Raw genomic sequence first — 15,046 nt, 5'->3', positions numbered from 1 at the left:
TTCTCATTGACGAAACGTTTGATCTCAATACAGTTTTCTGTTCCCAAAACTAGAATCTGTTACGAACAGAGTGGACTAATTTTAGTTGATTTTACCCTTTACCAAAGTAAAAAAAAAAAAGAAGAAGTTGTTTAGAAGGAGTGGAAGGGCGAATTGGGTTGCTGGAGTGTCTACAGACATGTTCAATCTCTCCCTATCGCAGCCTGCTGTCCCCACTTGCTTCAACATGTTCACCATTGTTCCTGCACCCAAGAAAGCAAAGGTAACTGAACTAAATGACTATCACCCGTAGAACTCACTTCTGTCATCATGAAGTGCTTTGAGAGGCTAGTTAAGGATCATATCACCTCTACCTTACCTGACATCCTAGACCGACTTCAATTTGCTTACTGCTCCAATAGAGCCACAGAGGATGCACTTGCCATCGCACTGAATACTGCCCTATCCCATTTGGACAAGATGAATACCTACGGCAGAATGCTGTTCATTGTCTATAGCTCAGCCTTCAACACAATAGTACCGTCCAAGCTCATCATTAACGCTTGGGGCCCTGGGTCTGAACACCGCCCTGTGCAAATGGGTTGTGGAACTTCCTGACAGGCCAGGTGGTGAATGTAGGAAACAACACCTCCACTTTGCTGATCACCAACACAGGGGTCCCACAAGGGTGCGTGCTCAGCCCCCTCCTGTACTCCCTGTTCACCTATGACTGCATGGCTACGCACGCCTCCAACTCAATCATCAAGTTTGCATACGACACAAACGTAGTAGGCCTGATTACCAACAATGACGAGACAGCCTACAGGGAGGAGGTGAGGGTCCTGGTGGAGTGGTTCCAGGAAAATAACCTCTCCCTCAAAGTCAACAAAATGAAAAAACTGATTGTGTACTTCAGGAAACAGCAGAGGGAGTGAACAGTATAAATTTAGACCGTCCCCTCGCCCATACCCGGGAGCGAACCAGGAACCCTCTGCACACATTAACAACAGTCACCCACGAAGCATCGTTACCCATCGCTCCACAAAAGCCACGGCCCTTGCAGAGCAAGGGGAACCACTACTTCAAGGTCTCAGAGCAAGTGACGTCACCGATTGAAACGCTATTTAGCGCGCACAACCGCTAACTAAGCTAGCCGTTTCACATCCGTTACAGGAGCACACCCCTATCCACATCGACTGGACTGCAGTGGAGGTGGAAAACTTCAAGTTCCTCGGTGTAGACATCACTGACAATCTGAAATGGTCCACCAATGCAGACAGTGTGATGAAGAAGGTGCAACAGTGCCTCTTCAAACTCAGGAGGCTAAAGAAATTTGGCTTGGCCCCTAAGACCCTTAGAAACTTTTACAGATGTACAATTGAGAGCATCCTGTCAGGCTGTATCACCGCCTGGTGCGGCACCTGCACCGCCCAAATCCGCAGGGCTATCCAGAGGGTGGTGCTGTTTGCCCATTTGCCTGCCCTCCAGGACACCTACAACACCCGATGTCACAGGAAGGCCAAAAAGATCAAATGACATCAACCACCTGAGCCACGGCCTGTTCACCCCGCTATCATCCAGAAGGAGAAGTTAGTACAGGTGTACCAAAGCTAGGGCACAGAGGCTGAAAAACAGCTTCTATCTCAAGGCCATCAGACTGTTAAAAAGCCATAACTAGCCAGCTACCACCCGGCTACTCAACCCTGCACCACTTTAATAATAGAACACTAATTTAAATCAAATTCTATTAGTCGCATGCGCCGAATATAACATGTGTAGGTAGACCTGTAGACCTTACAGTGAAATGCTTACTAGTCACTTTAATAATGTTTACTCATCTCATCTGTTTACTCATGTACATACTGTATTCTATTCTACTATATTTTGTATTTTTGCCACTCCGACATTGCTTGTGTTAAATATTAATATATTTTTTAATTCCATTCTTTTACTTTTAGATTTGTGTATTGTTGTGAATTGTTAGATGTTACTGCACTGTTGGAGCTAGGAACACAAGTATTTCGCTACACCCACAATAACATCTGTTAAATATATGTTTGTATGCACACCCGCACAGAGTAGGTGGTCCCTAACGGAAAAATGCAAATACTTGCTAGAACGGCCAATAGGATCTCACTAGCTTGTGCTTGGCTATGCCCACGTCCTTGCTTGTTCTGCCCACTATGACTTATTTGTTCCCATTGGAAATGACAGGCTGTGGTCTATCTTGGGTTAGTTATAAAAATCTTCGATATTGCTAAAAATCCATGCTATCCGCGTTCATTGGGACATCCCAACTCTGACTTTACCCCATTGAAGTTGAAATGTAAAATGGTTAATTAAGGAAAGGGTTAGGTAAGGGTTATGGTTAAGGTAGGGGAAGGGTAGGGGTTAAGGTTACAGTTAGCGTTAGGGCAGGGACGTCCCAAGGATCACAAGTAGAACTACCCATTTCTGAATGGGGCAGAATCAAGGGGCCACGGAGATGCACCGTTTCGACTGCTCCTAGAGATTAGCTTCGGTACTACAGTTTAACTGACGCTCGGCCCAGAAATAACATTTCGAAACATGACCACATCGAGAAGTCAGATTTGAAAATTCCCAATAAGACACTTTAGTCATAGCCTTTGTGCACAAAACATACATTTAATTATTCAAATAATTGTTGTTGAGGCCGATTATTTTTTTATCACTCACAGCCGAAATTTTAACATTTTATATTCATCCAATGTCTGCCATGTTTAGGGATGACGTGTGATGTCGTCACTGCTCCCTGTGCACACTGAATGCTAGTGCGCTATGTGATGTTGGTCCATATAAACCAGATATAGACGGTCCATGAATCAGCGTATGCGAATGTGAGTAGATGACCTTGAAAACATCAGGCGGAAATCTTGGACACAGTCTCCAGTTAGTATTATACCCAAAGATTATAGATATACTGACAAGATACATATCTCTTCGCCCGAACAATGGGAGTCGATGTCCACAAATCAGCACAGCGGGCTGTCTAGCTCCCGCCTATACTTTCTTTTGAATGGTGAATGCGTCTCATAATTGTAATCCTTTTTGAATATTCGACGAGGGTTGTTTACATCAACCACCCGTATTTAACTGAGAGATGCTACGCTACAAGCCTCATAACAAGAATATGCATAGCCATCTTTTTACCAGAATGTCAGGTGTCCTACTTATATCAGTACTTTTAAACATTTCAGCATTACACGACTTCTATTCGATCAAATAAATATCACATAGCAAATAAGCCATTCATTTTTATGTTGACCAATTTCTACACTCTCATTGACCTCCATACAAAAACTCAGTTTTACGAGGGTATGTTTGGCGGGGTGAGTGAAGGAGGCTTTGTTGCGAAATAGGAAGCTGATTCTAGATTTAATTTTAGATTGGAGATGTTTAATGTGAGTCGAAGGAGAGTTTACATTCTAGCCAGACACCTAGGTATTTGTAGTTGTCCACATATTCTAAGTCAGAACCGTCCAGAGTAGTGATGCTAGTCGGGCGGGCAGGTATGGACAGCGAACGGTTGCAAAGCATGCATTTGGTTTTACTAGCATTTATGAGCAGTTGGAGGCCATGGAAGGAGTGTTCTATGGCATTGCAGCTCGTTTGGAGGTTAATTAACACAGTGTCCAAAGAAGGGCCAGATACATCCAGAATGGTGTCATCTGCATAGAGGTGGATCAGGGAATCACCCGCAGCAAGACCGACATCGTGGAGTCGGCCCGAGAATTGAACCCTGTGGTACCCCATAGAGACTGCCAGAGGTCCGGACAACAGGCCCTCCAATTTGACACGCTGAACTCTGTCTGAGAAGTAGTTGGTGAACCAGGCGAGGCAGTCATTTGAGAAACCAGGGCTGTTGAGACTGCCGATAAGAATACGGTGATGGCCAGAGCTGAAAGCCTTGGCCAGGTCGATGAAGACGGCTGAAAGGCAAGGCAGGATGGATATAGGTCTATAACAGTTTGGGTCTAGAGTGTCACCCCCTTTGAAGAGGGGGATGACTGCAGCAGCTTTCCAATCTTTAGGGATCTAGGGAGATACGAAAGAGAGGTTGAACTGACTGGTAATAGGGGTTGCAACAATGGCGGTGGATAATTTTAGAAAGAGAGGGTCCAGATTGTCTAGCCCAGCTGATTTGTACGGGTCCAGGATTTGCAGCTCTTTCAGAACATCTGCTATCTGGATTTGGGTGAAGGAGAAGCTGGGAAGGCTTAGGAAAGTAGCTGGGGGGGTGTGGAGCTGTTGGCTGGGGTTGGGTTAGCCAGGAGGAAAGTGTGGCCAGCCGTAGAGAAATGCCTATTGAAATTCTCGATTATCGTGGATTTATCGGTGGTGACAGTGTTTCCTAGCCTCTGTGCAATGGGCAGCTGGGAGGAGGGGCTCTTATTCTGTGGGCTTTAGTGTCCCAAAACTTTTTGGAGTTAGAGCTACAGGATGCAAATTTCCTTGATCACCTTTGACCTTTTTCAAAAGGAGGCAAGGAGAGGATGGAAGAGTTAGCTAACCAATTGAGAATTCCCCTATGTCCTCATTTGACTATCAAAATGATAGTGTAGCCTAAAAACCAATTTATGCTTGATCTGCATATGTGGTCGGAGGCTTTGTATGGCGGGTGTGAGCCTCCGGAGGCATGCAGAGGCCAAATCAAGCTCTGTACCACATCGCTGTGCTCCTCTCACATTTTGTAACAATGTGGAGGGCTCTTTACAGCTCAGCATTGACATGATTGGTTGACGGTAGGTGGGGGCAGAAGGTCCTGTATAAACACAAACCTACTTACTTAAAAGGTTTGTTTCCTCTGACTACTGCGGTGGCTGCAACTTAGTAAATGCTATACTGCCACTGCAGATGGCGGATTGGCCATGCAGACTTTAAGAGCTTGAATCATTCCTCTTCAATAGCTTGCATATTGTAATATGCAGAGTCAGACATGCTGCAATATCAAAACCAGCCAGTGCAGTCCAATGAATACTGGGAGACTGAAATGTATGTTGTATGACTCTCTTATTGGCTACGCACGCCTCCAACTCAATCAAGTTGGCATACACAAAAACACCAGAAACTACACAACAGAATATAGGGGCCTTTATTGTCATTAACATTTATTAGCATTACCAGGTCAGAGTCGGGCACAAAATCATCTTCTGTACCCCACTGTTCCCTTATTAAATAACTACAATAAGAGTAAAAAAGTTGATTTATATAGTCCAATTTCATCATTCAGCGACATCTAGGCAGGTGACCGGTGAGGTGGTGGGTGCGAGAAAAGGTGCGATGGCAGCGGGGGCAGGAGTATGGTCTCTCCCCAGTGTGGGTCCTCATGTGAATTTTAAGGTGGTTGGCCAAGCGGAATCTCTTGTCACACTCTTGGCAGGGATATGGCCGTGAGTTATTGTGGATCCTCATGTGTCTGGTCAGATCAGCAGAACAGATAAACCGTCTGTGGCATTCAGAACATTCAAATGGCCTCTCCCCAGTGTGGATGCGCTTGTGTTTAGCCAGATCTCCAGACTGAGTGAAGCTTTTACCGCACTCGGTACAGGTGTATGGTTTCTCACCTGTGTGAGTGCGCTGGTGGTTCTTCAGGTGTTCATGTCGAAAAAATGTCTTGTCACACACTGTGCAATGGAAAGGCCTCTCCCCAGTGTGTGTGCGCTGGTGGGTTTTCAACGCAGCACTGTTTATGAACTTCAGCCCACAAACCCCACAATGGTAGTTCCTTTCATTGTTGTGGATCTTCAGATGCAACTTCAGATAATTTCTGTAAGCAAAGTCTTTACCACACACAGTACATTTGAAAGGTCTCTCCCCTGAGTGTGTGCGCAGGTGAAGATTCAGACAGTCCTTGTATGCAAACCGCTTGTCACATTTGGAGCAGGAGAAAGACTTCTCGCCAGAGTGAATAGTCATGTGAACTCGGAGTCGCCCCATCCGGGCAAAATCCTTTCCGCAATCCTGGCATTTGAATGGCTTGACCCCCGAGTGTATCATCATGTGTTTGCGGTAACTGCTGTCTTCTGAGAAGCTCTTGCCACACTCCTTGCAGACATAAGGCTTCTCGCCGGTGTGTGTGCGCATGTGTATGCGCAGATTCCGAGGACTAGAGCAGTTTTTGCCACACTCTGAGCATGGCATGCCAATGTTCATATAGACAGGGCCATCCTCGGGCTTAGTGTCCTCAGGTTTGTGACACTGGTGAGGCCCCAGTCCCCAGGAATTCTTGAAGCTTTTTCCACAGTCAGCGCAACTGAGGTATCCATCGATGAAAGCGACAGCCATTTTGTGCCAAACCTTGCAGTGAGTATGCAGTCTGGCTATGTACTGGAAGCTCCGGGCACAATAAGGGCAGGGGTGGAGTTTCCTTAGCGGGGCAGAGGGGTGGGCCTGACGGGTGTGGACGTGTAGCTGTCGTGGGGTATGGAACATGCAGATACAGTGGGGACAGCTGTGTGTGGGGGCATACACGGTTTTACTCTTTGAGACGTGGCTTTTCAGCATGGCCAGGTACTGCTTCGGGTGTTTGGTCTTGATGTGATTCTCCAGGAAGTAACAGTCAGTGAAGGAAATGGTGCAGTGTGGACAAGGAAAGAACTGAGAAGTAGAGACTGAGGAAGAGGGAGGGACAGAGCAGTGGAAGGATGGTAGAAAGAGTGAGAAGAGAGCGATGGGAGGAGAGAGGAAACAGAACATATTTGTGATTTCCTACATTTCCTCATTCAACAATAAAATGCTTGAGTAAATATCTCTGCTCAATATTAATTTCAAAGTTTGGTAAATTAATGTTCAAATGATGTTCAAGTAATCCCATCATCCATTTCAAATGCAGTGTGGAGGATGGACTGGATGTATGAACTATGCCCTACCTCCATCTGTCTCGTCTGTGTTTTCCTCCTTCACCAAACACACTTTAGTGTCTCGCAGAAGAGTCTTAACCACCACCTTATGGATTAGAAAGACGAAGAAACCACAGTATGCATGAAGCAAAAGTCTAAATACTATTGTCTAGTTACTGTCACATGTTGGGAAAGACCACTAACTCTTCTTACATTAGACAATCTTGTTAGCATCACCATAGGACTCCTTGATATCTTGCTACACCCGGTCATTGGATTGGATGTATTTTGATGTTTGATGTGCTTCTTCTGGAAGGAAGGAACTGAACGGTTTGGTTCCTCTCCCATTCCCTGCTGCTCAAAGTCTGTTGGTTCCTCTTTGATTTGGATGGAGCTGATACATACCCCTTTAGTAATGTAGGGTGATTGGCTAAAGTCTAGTTCTTCTCTATTGCAGTCAACATCATCTGACTGTGTTCCACACTCTGTTTTGATGGGGTCTTGATGGTGTTTAGACATCTTAGTTTTGTTGTGTTGCTTTTACCCAGGTTTGCTCTTCATCTTGCTGGAGTGCTTCTTCATTTGAATTCTGTGGGGAAAAGACCAGGTTTTATTGAGCATCATCCCTTAGACAGCAATATCAGGCAGGGATCATACTAATATATCGAACCAGGGTCTGTAGTAACGCCTCTAGCTCTGAGATGCAGTACCTTAGTTTAGGGATCTCAAATGGTGCAGCAGTCTAACTAGCTAATGTCTTGAGCTGCTAGTATTAGTATTGTATTAGGATCCCCTTTAGCTATTGCTAAAGCAGCAGCTACTCCTACATAACATTAATAGATAGGTACAGAACAACATACATTTTAAATTAGAATACACACTTTTATACAATTATGCCTTGGCATTCCATGCATAATGTAGTCATTATAACGGCAATACTGCGGCAATTAATTTCCCATATAGAGCCATCCTTTGCGCTACCGTTAAAAATAGCGTTTGTCTAAAAGCCGATTAATGCTTGATCCGAAAATGTGGTCAGATACTCTATATGGATGGTGTAAAGCAATCCCGGAGCCTCTGGTGGCATGCAGAGGCCAAATTGAGCTCCATACAGCACCGCCGTGCGCCTCCCAAATGTTGTAACAATGTGGAGGGCTCCATATAGCTCATTCGCATTGACATGGTTGGGTGACGGTAGGTGGGGATGGGAGGTCCTGTATAAACACAAACTCATTCCTTGACAACAGATCTGCGCTGCTCCACAAAGCGCAATAAGTATACATGCCCTGACTTCTGCAGAGGCTTATCGTCGTAAATGCTGAACGGCCAAAGCAAACATCAGATTGACCACGTAACGCCTTTAAACAGGTCCTGATATGCGAATCTAGCAGCATCCTCATGATATAATAATCTCACAACAGAAGTGGTTTTGTAAACACCAGAGAGAATCTCAGAACATCAGGGGTGTAATCATGTCCAACCACGAGTTTCTATTGGACAAATTCAGATAAGTCCCTCCCCGTTTCGTTCCTTTTGCAACAGCATCAGAGTGATAAATAGCCCCTGGAACCGTCCTGTCCTTGATTCTTCCGTTTACGTCTATTCTATGTAATCGTGTGATCCATAGATGCTACTGAATGCAAGTGCAACCAGATAGGAAGAGGCAAAGCGAGAGCGTGTCTCTGCCCAAAATCTGTCCACGTTAAGCAGATCATTATTTATGTGAGGAGTTTTTGTATGGGGTCGGGGAAATTATATTTTTATACGTGTGGCTTATTTGATATAATAGAAGTTCGGTAATGCTTAGGTTGTTACGAGTATACTGATATAAGTGTGACGCACTGACATCCAGGCAGATTTAAGAAATTCGTTGAATGTTGAAATTCGAGACTGTTTTACAGGCGGCGGACGTCAACACCCCTCATAGAATATTCAAAACGAGACGTACCACCTATCTAAAGAAAGGAATAGGGGGGAGCCCGCCGTTATGCTCTGTAGACAACGAATCCCCATTGTTAGGGCAGAGACAAGCATCTCGTATATCCAGTATCTTTGGTGCAACACACGAACACGAAAATGAATAATCATATGGAGTTTCACCTTAGTCGTTAACGAGTAGTCTCGTTTTTGTTGATGAGAATAATACAGCAAAGGCTAACGTGTTATTGTATATCTCGTAAATGCTCAATGATAGAAGGGCCAACACAGCCTCGCCTACCTTTGTCGACGCCATAAAAACGCTGCACATCCTAGTTTATGTCCTTAAAGTGCCTACTACACGTGGCCTTGACCAATCAGGTAATGGCTCCTCGATATGCAACGATTTGGAGGCGGTTTATTGGTGTGGATTCTTAAAGAAATATTCCTCAAAATAAATTATATTGGAAATGTGTTATGATAATAAAGTTATTTTATTGCAATAATAACAGGCCTCTTCTGTCAAAATGTGGGAACAATACTGTACCACCAACTAAATGTTGCTTTGCCTGGAGTACCCTTGAAGTATACCATAATGTACATTTTACCAGTAGGCCTATAGTCTCATGAGTCTTCTCAAGTACCCCCAGGGGTCCTAGACTTGTACCCTTAATTGGGAACCAATACTGTACAGGACAAGGGAATATCAACACCACTACAAGCCAATGATGGCTCTTAGCTTATGGACTGGTCCAAATCAGTTAATGACAGGATGGGCGGTTCTCTGTTCAAGTGGTAACCCTGTTAACCCAACTTAACTGAATTGACATTACTCTGGGAGTGATGTGGATTTACGTTAAAGGTAGACTCAACGATATGACGTACATGCACAAAGTAAACAACATAGCAGGTCAATTTCCACAAGAACTAAGTGCATTGAAGTGCGAGGCTAAATCTCTCTGCGGTTTTGGGCCTGGTGCTATCACGCTGTAATAGTATGAAGTGACCCATGCACATAGCATAGATCAGAGGAGGCTGGTGGGAGGAGCTATTGGAGGCCAGAATCTTTGTAATGGCTGGATTGGAACAGTATAAACCAAAAACATGGAAACCACATTTGACTCTGTTTCATTCCAGACATTCCAACGAGCCTATCCTCCTATAGCTGGCACAGATACCACGTGAGAGCAGTCTTGCATCTCCCTCATCGCATTATCTGTGGTGCTGCTCGTGGCAACTTCATTTCACAGAGTCTACCTTTAAGCACAAAACAGACGTGACAGTTTGTGAAATATGGCATCTTTATTGTCAGTCATCACCAGGAGTCGGCATACAAATCTCGTGTATATCATTTAAAAAGCGAAGAAATTAAGAAAAAAATACAGAAAAAGTACAAAACATCGTTCATGAAACAATGTAACTATAACCTAATGACGATCCATTATAACGTTAGAATTTCAGTGGCAGAGTCATCTCCAAGTGATACCGAGGAATACAATGCGTTTCATTATATATGGTGTTATAAAAAAGGCAAATCATGATCATTTACAACATTAGGCAGGTGTTTCAAGAGATTTGGTTTGTGAGTGAAGCTGGAGAAGCAAGGGGGAAGGGGTATGATCTCTCCCCCTCATCTAAAGTGTTTCAGTTCATAGAAGCTTTTCCCACATTCTTGGCAGAAGTATGGCTTCATAAGTTTAGGACGATGGCTTATGGACTGAAACAAATCATGTGTTCCAACTGTTCAAGTGGTCTTTATGTAATTACCTTTCATTTTTAGGCAAGTCAGTTAAGAACAAGTTTTTTATTTACACTGGCCTATCCCGGACGACGCTGGGCCAATTGTGCGCCGCCCTATGGGACTCCCAATCACAGCCGGTTGTGATACAGCCTGGATTCGAACCAGGTGTCTATAGTGACGCCTCCAGCACTGAGATGCAGTGTAGACCGCTGCGCCACTCGGGAGCCCCATGAATCTAATGTCATGTTTATAACAATACTAGGGGTGTGACCTTTACATAAATGCTCCTCTTCTTCCAAATCAAGGTATACACCACAAACACAAAGGAAAATAAACATCCCATCATCTTTTCGAAACATCATCACCTACTAATCACTAGGACAATCAGTCAAACAATCTTCTGTACATCACTGTCCCTCCAGTACATATTTTTTCAAATATAAAATACAGGTTAAAAACAGACAAAAACGTAACTAACAATCTAATGTATATGAACATATTGGAGTATTGCTAAAGACATTGTGGAGTTACCATACCGTACGGTTTGCATCTGTTGTCCAGCATCGATCACTGAAGGGAACAACCCCCCCCCCATAGGTTTAACTCATTTAAGTTGAGGACATCTAGACAGGTGATTGGAAAGGTTGCTCTTGCGAGCAAAGCAGAAAAAGCAGTGGGGGCAGGAATACGGTTTCCCATTGTGGATTTTCATGTGGACTTTTACATGACTCTGTTCATAAAAGCTCTTCCCACACTCTTGGCAGGAGTATGGCTTTACATCACGGTGAGTGTGGGTCCTCATGTGCAGGGTCAGAGAACCTGAACAGATAAAACGGCTGTGGCATTCAGAACATTCAAATGGCCTCTCCCCAGTGTGGTGGCGCTTGTGTTTAGCCAGATCTCCAGACTGAGTGAAGCTTTTACCGCACTCTGTACAGGTGTATGGTTTCTCACCTGTGTGAGTGAGATGATGGTTCTTCAGGTGTGAGAGTCTAAAAAACTTCTTGTCGCACACTGTGCAGTGGTAGGGCCTCTCCCCGGTGTGTGAGCGCATGTGTAACTTCAACAACCCAAGCCTTATGAACTTCCGCCCACAAACCCCACAATGGTAGTTTTTCTGGTTGTTGTGGATATTCAGGTGTGTTTTCAGATAACATTTGTCAGCAAAGTCTTTACCACATACAGTACATTTGAAAGGTCTCTCCCCTGAGTGTGTGCGCAGGTGAAGCTCCAGACTACCCCTGTATGCATACCGCTTGTCGCAATGGGAGCAGGAGAACTTTCTCTCACCAGAGTGAACAGTCATGTGATTCCTGAGAAGATTTGCCTGGGCGAAAGCCTTCCCACAATCCTGGCATTTGAATTCTTTGAACCCCTTGTGTATCAGCAGGTGTTTGCCTAAACTGCTGCTATTCGAGAATCTTTTGCCGCACTCCTTGCATTCATAAGGCTTCTCTCCAGTGTGGATGCGCATGTGAGTGTTCAGGCTTGTAGGAGTAGTGAGGATCTTGCCACACTCGGAGCAATGGAAGCCGACTTCCAGACATATCACAGGCTTAGTGTCCTTAGGTTTAGTGCCCTCTGGTTCGTGACACCGGTGAGGCCCCAGTCCCCAACAATTCTCAAAGCTCTTCCCACACTCCGCGCAACTGAGGTGTCCATCGATGCGAACAACGGCCATTTTGTGCAAATTCTTGCAGTGCTTCAGCAGGGTGCCCAGGTAAGGGAATCTGCGGGCACACTGCGGGCAGGGGTGGAGTTTCCCCGGAACCCTGCGGGGATGGGCAGGTTTCTGGGGACGGGCAGAGGGGTGGGCCTGGCGGGTATGAATGTCTAGCTGTCGTGGTGTATGGAACATGCAGCTACAGTGGAGACAGCTGTGTGTGGGGCCGTACACTCTTTTACTCTTTGAGACTTGGCTTTTCAACATGGCCAGGTACTGCTTCTGGTGTTTGTTCTTGATGTGGTTCTCCAGGAAGTAACAGTCAGTAAAGGAGATGGTGCAGTGTGGACAAGGAAAGAACTGAGGAGTCAAGACTGAGGGAGTACAGAGATGGGTGGAAGGAAGGAAGGTAAAGAAGAAAGGTATGATAAGAGGAGAGAAAGGGGACAGAATCGTTATTTTCCTCATAAAAAAAGTTTAAAATCCTTGCTGACATTTAATTCACCCATTTAATCTTGTGAGACCCAAGGATTTTTGCAAAACTTGTTTTCTACATAATCACTACATATTAGAGACTATAGGACAAATGCTTCTAAGAGATACATCTGGGTAGTGCTGAGCGATTAACCGAAATGTTGATTATTTAAAAAAATAAAAAATTACCGACGTCGGTTCAATTATTAAAATTATATTTATTTTTATGCGAGCTCAATGCACAGTTTCTCTAGAGATTAATCAGATCAAGCCCAAACTCTGCAATGTAGTATGGAGTTGTAGTTTCCAAATAGTCTACATAGTTTTGCAAAGAAAACATAGTAATTAACTACAATGACCATAATCAATTGCGTGCCTACTTGTCCGGTCCGTTTCTTTTACGCCTGCTATGTAAGAGACATTCGAATGCACGATCGAGAGCAGTTGCTTCGAGAGGTATCTTTACCTGAAAATACACGATCTAAGTGATTGATAGTTGGTAATCATTCAGTCATAAAAGTATGCCTTATTTACATTGAACTACTAAAACAGTGATTTTGTCAGAAAATAGACAGCAGCTCTATAGAGAGGAAATGATGACTTGGAATGTAATAATAAAGTCATAAGTGTAATACACAAATATTTTAAGTAAAGTAATGGGAATAAACTATGGTTAATAAGTGATAAGCAGTAATGGGCATCAAATTAATTTAATTAATTGTTATATTCCATGTTACAGCATTCAACCCACATAATGCATGGTGCATTTAAGGTTTTAAAAACTGATCCAAACTGAAAACCATGAACCTCTTATTATTTTAATTGAAACCGAACAGACCTCAAAAAGCACTAATCACTTAGCACTATATCTGGGTCACAGGAGATGAACTATGTAGTATTTGACATGAGTTAAGGCTCTTACAGGGTTAAACTGCAGTATTGGGAGTAGACTGATGTATGAACACTATATCCTACCTCCCTTGTTGTCTTCATTCCTCCTGGCATCTGTCTCTTCCTTCACCAAACACACTTTAGTATCTCTCAGAAGAGTCTTAACCACCACCTTATGGATTATATTGATGAGAAAACAGCATGCATTAACCAACCATCTAAATACTTGACTAGTTATTAACTGTCACATGTTTGGAAAGACTAACTCTTCTGACCTTAGACAATCTTGTTAACAGCACTAGAGGACTCAATGATATCTGACTACCAATGGTCGGTTGGTTGGATGTAGTTTGTTGTTGCTTGACATGCTTCTTCAGCAAGGAAAGTTTGGAACGGTCACCGTCCCCAATTTCCTTCTGCTCAAAGTTTCTTGGTTCCTGTTTTACTTGTATGGAGTTCAAAGTAACCCCATTCGTTTTGGAATGTTTAGTCCTCTTGGTTATGTTAACTTTCTCCAGGTTTGTTATCCATCTAGTTGATTTGAGTACCTCAGCCTGGTTAACATTCATCTTTCTTTGAATTCTGTGGGCAAAAGACCAAGCTGACTTAACTCGAGAGCTAGACCAGGCCATCACACGTCCAACACAAAAATGTAACATTAGGCTACATTATCACATTTTTCGGAACTAGCTAACAGGACTACTTATAAACAAACCAACAGCGGCGATCTATTGACATTACCATAATGTTGCGGGTTGCTACCATGTCAGAACGTGCATTTTATGGTATTTTATGGCACTAGCCTCTTTGCTAATGATGTAGCAAGTTAGCTACTAGTCTGCACCGTAGACCTGTGTCTGCACTAAATTGACTTGTGCTAGCGCTAGGTAGCTAGCTAATAATGATCTTTGTTGATGAGAACAGAGCGAGCTAAAATAGCAAACCACCACCTGCAATTCAACGCTATAAACTGGCAAGCAAGAACGCTAACGTTAGACAACTTTTAACCCGTCTCACCCAACAATTACCAAATTCACCAGGAACAGTTTTTATTTCTCGTTAATCTTCACGGATAAAACAGCATGGATTTCGTACTGGCCGAGATTAAAACCAGAAAACAATTTACTTTAGCGGGGACAACTGGCCAATCAGGTAATATCCAAAGATTAAGAGGCTGTTGATTGGGTGTGTATCCTTAAAGGAATATTCCCGTGGAATCATGTACATAATAAATGGTAGTCAAAATGTAGGAATGATACTACCATAGATATACAATATAGATAGATATAGAGTTTATATACATACTCACTGGACAGTTATCTCCATCTATTCATTCAAAGACTCAAACATGGACACCTTACTGACAGTTGTGGCTGATTTGCGTGATGTATTACCTTCTTTTTTTATATATATATTTTTTATTTCAACTTTATTTAACCAGGTGGGCCAGTTGAGAACAAGTTCTCATTTACAACTGTGACCTGGCCAAGATAAAGCAAAGCAGGTCGACACAAACAACAC

The 15,046-nt window shown here is 43.6% G+C and overlaps 1 protein-coding gene across 8 annotated transcripts; it reads right to left on the bottom strand.

Annotated features, from left to right (window-relative positions):
* Positions 1-5,076: 5,076 nt before the first annotated feature.
* Positions 5,077-14,681, bottom strand: LOC110509994 (gastrula zinc finger protein XlCGF57.1). Of its 8 annotated transcripts, XR_005041131.1 has the most exons (5): positions 14,554-14,672; positions 13,801-14,107; positions 13,610-13,697; positions 10,854-12,534; positions 10,040-10,714 (listed from the first exon to the last, which is right to left on the bottom strand). XR_005041131.1 is itself a non-coding variant. In XM_036969578.1 (4 exons), the coding sequence occupies exons 2-4, from the start codon at positions 7,356-7,358 to the stop codon at positions 5,227-5,229; spliced, it is 1,767 nt and encodes a 588-aa protein (XP_036825473.1). In that variant the 5' UTR covers positions 7,359-7,428; positions 13,610-13,697; the 3' UTR covers positions 5,077-5,226. The 8 variants fall into 8 exon arrangements, 7 of the variants coding, with proteins under 7 accessions (XP_036825473.1, XP_021446965.2, XP_021446956.2 ...); XM_036969578.1 differs by lacking the exons at positions 10,040-10,714; positions 10,854-12,534; positions 13,801-14,107; positions 14,554-14,672 and adding exons at positions 5,077-6,611; positions 6,870-6,945; positions 7,053-7,428; XM_021591290.2 differs by lacking the exons at positions 10,040-10,714; positions 10,854-12,534; positions 13,610-13,697; positions 13,801-14,107; positions 14,554-14,672 and adding exons at positions 5,077-6,611; positions 6,870-6,945; positions 7,053-7,428; positions 9,058-9,158.
* Between the last annotated feature and the right edge of the window lie 365 nt (positions 14,682-15,046).

The sequence above is a fragment of the Oncorhynchus mykiss genome, chromosome 3 (genome assembly GCF_013265735.2).
Source record: "Oncorhynchus mykiss isolate Arlee chromosome 3, USDA_OmykA_1.1, whole genome shotgun sequence".
Taxonomy (NCBI): Eukaryota; Metazoa; Chordata; class Actinopteri; order Salmoniformes; family Salmonidae; genus Oncorhynchus; species Oncorhynchus mykiss.
Note: the sequence above shows the minus strand (reverse complement) of the source record. Positions and strands in the feature narration are given on the sequence as shown.

Bases quoted from the DNA above. Each gene is read 5' to 3' on its own strand.
- LOC110509994 (XM_021591255.2), bottom strand. From the start codon at position 14,094: ATGAATGTTAACCAGGCTGAGGTACTCAAATCAACTAGATGGATAACA. The intron at 13,698-13,800 runs GTCAGAAGAGTT...ATAATCCATAAG, and splicing joins TGTTAACAAGATTGTCTAAG to GTGGTGGTTAAGACTCTTCT. The intron at 12,535-13,609 runs GTAGGATATAGT...GTACTCCCTCAG, and splicing joins GAATGAAGACAACAAGGGAG to TCTTGACTCCTCAGTTCTTT.